General features: G+C 39.4%; 1 protein-coding gene across 1 annotated transcript; it reads left to right on the forward strand.

Moving 5' to 3' along the window:
* The first annotated feature begins 27 nt into the window (after positions 1–27).
* Positions 28–3,862, forward strand: LOC117289303 (cytochrome b-c1 complex subunit Rieske, mitochondrial-like). Its single transcript, XM_033770368.1, has 3 exons — positions 28–328; positions 1,634–1,902; positions 3,423–3,862. Exons 1-3 carry the CDS (start codon positions 118–120, stop codon positions 3,759–3,761), a joined length of 819 nt encoding a protein of 272 aa, XP_033626259.1. The 5' UTR covers positions 28–117; the 3' UTR covers positions 3,762–3,862.
* Positions 3,863–6,048: the final 2,186 nt, after the last annotated feature.

Genomic DNA, 6,048 nt, shown 5'->3' on the forward strand with positions numbered 1-6,048 from the left:
CGATATTTCATTAAGGTAATCGCCATTGATGCTGATGGTACGGTGTTGCCGGCTTCTTCTTCTACTTTTATCGAGTCCCGTCGAAAGTGCCATAATTTGAGGAAAATTATCATTACTATGCTGGCAGTTGGGACAAAAATTGGGGCTTTTGCCCCGTTTATAAGTGCTACCTCACAAAATGTAGCATCACAACTAAGGCCAGCCGTAGTTGTGGCCCCGTCGTTGCTGCCGACTTTCAAGATTCCGACCGACGTGGAGAAGCACACAAACCGGGGAATGAGCGCTCTCGCACCCCGTAGCAACTTGAAAGTGACATCGGGTGTTCAATGTAAGTCTATTATTAATTATTATTTACACAACACATACTTTAAATAATATTCAATATTATGGTACATTCTGACATTGAACTTTGAACTCTCCCGGATTTTGCAGAAAGTTCCCTGAATAATGAAAATAAACAAACATTTCCCACAATAACATCCATGACATCCAACTATTCCAATGTTCGTGATTGATGATGCGAGTTGGTGTTCTGATTTTTGTTATGAACAAAATTGACAATCTTGCTGCAATACTTTCTTTACGTAAATAAATATTGAAAATGGAAAATCTTCCATATGTAAAAATAGGCTAGTTAGTTTTTGTTTCACTCAGTTTTAAGCTGGAAAAAATTGGTAAATATTTATATGAAAACATGTTGTCTGTTGAAACTTTAAGTAAGCAATGTATTTTGGGTGTCACTATTTACCGGAAAACACCAGAAAATACCGGAAAATACCGGAAAACTACCGGAAAACACCAGAAACACCGGAAAACTACCGCAAAAACACCAGAAAATACCGGAAAACTACCGGAAAACACCAGAAAACACCAGAAATTACCGGAAAATACCGGAAAACTACCGGGAAATACCGGAAAATACCTGAATAACAGCGCCGAAACACGACAGAGCAGCCAGCGGGCGTAGCTAAACACAGGAATACGTATACGAAGAACTGAGGAATAATTAAACTTATCACAGTCCTTCCTTTATCTGTCTCTATTTTCAGTGGAGTTTATAAAAAAAAACGTACAACTTTAATGTAAGAAGTTGCGTCGGCATTACTTTTTGTGTACGTTCATAGAGAACGCTGGCTGCTCTGTCGTGTTTCGGCGCTGTTAGTCAGGTATTTTCTGTTGTTTTTTTGGTATTTTCCGGTAATTTCTGGTGTTTTCCGGTAGTTTTCTGGTGTTTTCCGGTATTTTCCGGTAATTTCTGGTGTTTTCCGGTAGTTTTCTGGTGTTTTCCGGTATTTTCTGGTGTTTTCCGGTAAATAGTGACACTGACGTATTTTTATTTGATATTATTAAATTAATATTTTAAATAATAAATAAACATTGTTTAATTTATTACATAATTAACTGAATGAGAAAGTGGCTGTCGACCACTGTCTTTTTTGTTTTTGTTTTTGTTGTTGTGCAACAACAACATACAACATTTCCCAGTCTGAATTTAGTTGCCTATTGCAAGATTTTTTAACTTGTGCAGGACCACTTTGAAGAAAATTGAAAAACTCACCATTTAAATGTGTATTAAAAAATGATGATCTACAGTTTTTTAATAGTTGTATCCCATACATTTTATTTTACACAGGCTCCAGCTATGTCCGATATGCACACACCGACATCAGAGTGCCTGATTTTTCAGAGTACCGCAATGAAGGTTCACTCGATCCAAACAAGCCTTCCAGTGAAACATCAATGGATCGAAGGGCGTACTCCTACATGATGGTCGGTGCCGGTGGTGTGGCCGCAGCATACATAGCCAAGACCATGGTGACAGATTTCGTTAGCAGCATGAGCGCGTCCGCTGACGTTTTGGCTATGGCCAAGATTGAGATCAAGCTCAGCGAGATCCCAGAGGTTTGTATCGTGTAGGGTCTGAAACTCACCAGCCATTGTTTTCACCAAAGTTTTACCAACTTAGGATTAATCTTTGGACTTAAAATTGTAGGATGAGTGAAGTTTTGTAACCATAGATGTAAGGACGCATTGAACCCATCCTAAGTTAGGAAGAGTTACTTGTCTAACTTGAGATAGGATTAATCCTAGCCTTTTGTGAAATCAGCTGCAGCACCCAATTTCATTATGCTGTATAAAAAAAGACAATACTGCTCAGCAAGTACCTGCTAAGCCATCATTAGCAGGGAACCAGTCACAAGCAACACAAGTTTGATTATTATTCGGCTGATGACCCGTTTCTGTTAAAGCAACATTTTTCTTTGCTAAGCAATTGCTAATGCTTTTAAACAGCTTTATAAAATTGGGCCTACATATAGAAAGATTAAAGTAAATAGTGTATTTAAATACATGACAAATTTCCTACAGTCAAAAACAATTGTTTTTTTGGTCTATTTTTGACCCTGTCAGATGAACTTGTCCAAGATTAACACTTCCACTTCGAGTCAATTGTGGAGCCCACAGTTCAACCATTCAAAATTCATTGACATGCTTCACTGATTGTGCATAGCTACCCAAATTTGATCCAATGTTAAAGCTTTTCAGGCATGCAACCATATTTCAATGATTTTGGATGGTCTTCTAAAATTTGAATGGTAAAACTGAGAATAATAAAAAGAAAATCAGCTGATCCAAAGAAAAGTTGCATGCCTGGCTTTTAGAGTGTGTACAAAACTACGAGCTAGTGCAAGGAATGGATTATTGAATGGATTCAAATGGTCAATCAGCAGGAGGGTTACCCCTCCTACTGATACACCATACTTTATAAACAGGGGTGCGTTCCACTTGCGCAAACGACTCGCAACTGTTTGCGCAAACGTTTTTTTTCTTTTGAACGATTGGTGCGTATACGCGATGTCAATATGGCGGCGCCCTGAAATGAAGATGGCGCGCACCATACGTAGGTTTTTTTTAAACTTCGTTTTTGCTGCAATAGTCCTCATTTTGACATCATTACATCAACTAATTAACTTTGTTATTCCAAATCTGCATTATCATCCACCGAAAATACAATGTAATTATGTTTGTGACAAAGAAATAATACCGTATGCTTGTCCGCCATTTTAAAAATCACTCGCCAACACCAAAGTATGTTCGCCTAAAGTTGCCAATGTTCGCCAACGGTGGCGGCGAACAACTCGTTCCACTTGAAATTGTTGGCGAACGTGCGCAACTGTTGGCAACGTTTGCGCGAGTGAAACGCACCCCAGGCCTTAAATTACACCCATGACACGAAGGCTATGACCTGTTACCATTGGTCTTGGCCTTGGTGCCCTTCAAAAGTTTTCATTGACTTTTTGGTTTTCCCCTGGAAGTGCCCTTTGCAAAAATGGATAAGGCCTTGCCCTTTCATTCAACTTGTTCAAATACAAATTCCATTTTTTTTTTTTTTAATGTATAAATTTTGCTGCTTTTATTCACAGGGTAAGAATATGACATTCAAGTGGAGAGGTAAACCCTTGTTCGTACGGCACAGAACCCAGGCCGAGATCGACGATGTCGTTTCGGTGGATGTATCCTCGTTACGCCACCCCCAGCAAGACAGCGAACGCGTGACGAATCCCGATTGGTTGGTGGTTATCGGAGTTTGCACGCATCTCGGCTGCGTGCCCATTGCCAACGCAGGAGAATATGGCGGCTACTACTGCCCGTGCCACGGCTCTCATTATGATGCATCGGGCCGAATCAGGAAGGGACCTGCACCTGAGAATCTAGAAGTCCCAGAATATATTTTTAATGGAAACGAGTTAGTTGTTGGATGATTGCGAGTTTAGATTCTATTCATTAGGACAGTTGTTAAAGGCACTTGCGTGGATTTCACAAAGAGTTAAGACTAGTCTTATCTCGAGTTAAGACGAGTTACTCGTCCTAACTTAGGACTAGCCATACGTTTTTCTTATCTCCTAGGACTAGTCCTAAGTTAGGACTAGTCCTAACTCTTTGTGAAATCGACACTTGGACACTATTGGTAACTACTCAAAAGAATTTGTGGCATAAGAACTTACTTGGTAAACGAGCAATAGAGAGCTGTTGATAGTATAAAAAAAACACGAGGAGAAGAGGCTCCCTCTAAAGTAACGAAATTTTTGAGAAAGAAGTACAATATCTCACTCAAACAACTTGAGTTGAATAAGTAACCTCAAATTCATGGCATCTGAAAGCACATAACTTGAGAGATGAGGGTGTTTTTTTCTTCAAGTGTTCTCTCACAACTTCGATGACCAATGGGGTCCAAATTTTCTGTTTTTTTTCATCCATATGTTGAGATACACCAAGTGAGAAGACTGGTCTTTGACAATTACCAATAGTGTCCGTGCCTTAAGTTGCCACTGATAGACAATCCATAAACCATGGATTCCTGCACTGCATGAAAAACCTCAACCCTTATAATCCTCTACAATGAGTCAAAGGGATTGAGTACTTACCTGACAAAACACCACAGTCCCTTCTCGTTTTAACAATAAATTGCTGGGACTAGCCAAGTTACCTCAATATTGCTGGACAGTGAATGCAATTATGGAAAGACGAGCAAATCATAGAAACATAGAAACACAAGGGAGAAATGAAATTCAAAGCCCTGGAATTACATCTTTGAGAGGGCAAGGCCATTTTCACTTTACAAACGGCTTTTCCATTAAAAAATCTTAAAGTTTATGAAGGGGCACCAAGGCCAAGACCACGGGCAACAGAGGCCATGGCCTCATTGGCCTATGTGTTATTCCAGGCTGGATTCAGGACCTGAGAATGTACTCTTTACAAACAGAACTTCTTCATAACAGTGCTTGTTATAAGTGGGTTGACTGTACAGTAGTTTGCTTCTTTGCAACAGGTGTCCCACTTGTCTTGCATAGAAAGTCAACTTTCTCAGTAATATCTTCTACTATGACATAAAATTGGGTCTAGGTATTATTAGATGTTCAACTTTCCGTGATCTGAAAATGCAAAACCTTTATCAGTGGCAATCAACAATTATCCTATTTTTACTTGAAATTTTAATATAAATTATACACAAAACATTTTCTTTCTTGTTCGTTTAAGTTGCTTTTCAGGATCTTTAACCCAAGGAAAATGGAAACAGTTAGATTGAAAAAAGAAACCAATTCATAGGAATTTGTGTGGCAGAAATGAAAACTCTGTGTTGGCCCCATTGCTCAGATGTCCCCAAGTGGCTTTGGAATTCATCTTGCTGCATGCATGCCACCTGAAACATGCACGGAACAGTAACACACGGGGGGAATTGCGACTCCCAAATGTGTGATGACACCATGTGAATTGGGCCAATTGCGAGTTTTAAAAGCATACATTATTTACATGCATGAACTGTACGTGTTTACAATTTGGTACAAAATCCTGTCTTTGTCTTCTTGAATTTTAATTTATGCAGTTCACCATTATGATACAAACCTATTGCATTAATTTCATTTATATCTCAAGCGCATTCAAACATTTTGTGGGACCGCTTGAGGTCCCTTGTACGTTTCTGTAACATGTGAAAGGCACATTACAAACTTGCACACTTTAAAGGGTCCCAATGTTTGAATACGCAGGAGACTTGCGCAGTCTATACAGTTTTATCTACCAAGTACATTACCCTGAATAACAACCCACAAGGGAAACTGGAGGAGGCTTAGGCCGTGTCCGAAACGACGACTTCGGCTACAGCTACGTCTAGATCAGCGCGACTACCAGTGTTGAAGAATAGCAGACGCGCGTGATCTAGCCGTAGCTGTAGCCAAAGTCGCCGTTTCAGACACGGCCTTATAAGTTATAACCGAGTGCCAGGCATGTTTAAATCCTGCTTTAGTCAATTTTTCTTTCATCAATCCCAGTTATACTTACTTTATGTCTCAATCATCAAAACACGTTTCAAACACCAGGGCCAAATTTCATAGAGCTGCTTAGCACAAAAATTTGCTTAGCATGAAATTTCTTTCTTGATAAAAACAGGATTACCAACAAAATTTCTATTTGTTGCATATTGCTTGTTACTAGTAATCAGCTGTTGTTTGCTTATCCTGAAAATCACATGGAAATTTTGTTGGTAATCCC

This window comes from Asterias rubens, chromosome 4, assembly GCF_902459465.1.
Source record: "Asterias rubens chromosome 4, eAstRub1.3, whole genome shotgun sequence".
Taxonomy (NCBI): Eukaryota; Metazoa; Echinodermata; class Asteroidea; order Forcipulatida; family Asteriidae; genus Asterias; species Asterias rubens.

What these genes read in the sequence shown, in the direction of transcription:
- LOC117289303 (XM_033770368.1), top strand. Translation starts at nt 118, where the DNA reads ATGCTGGCAGTTGGGACAAAAATTGGGGCTTTTGCCCCGTTTATAAGT. An exon ending in AGTGACATCGGGTGTTCAAT is followed by an intron (nt 329 to 1,633) that starts GTAAGTCTATTA and finishes TATTTTACACAG; the next exon opens with GCTCCAGCTATGTCCGATAT. An exon ending in AGCTCAGCGAGATCCCAGAG is followed by an intron (nt 1,903 to 3,422) that starts GTTTGTATCGTG and finishes TTTTATTCACAG; the next exon opens with GGTAAGAATATGACATTCAA.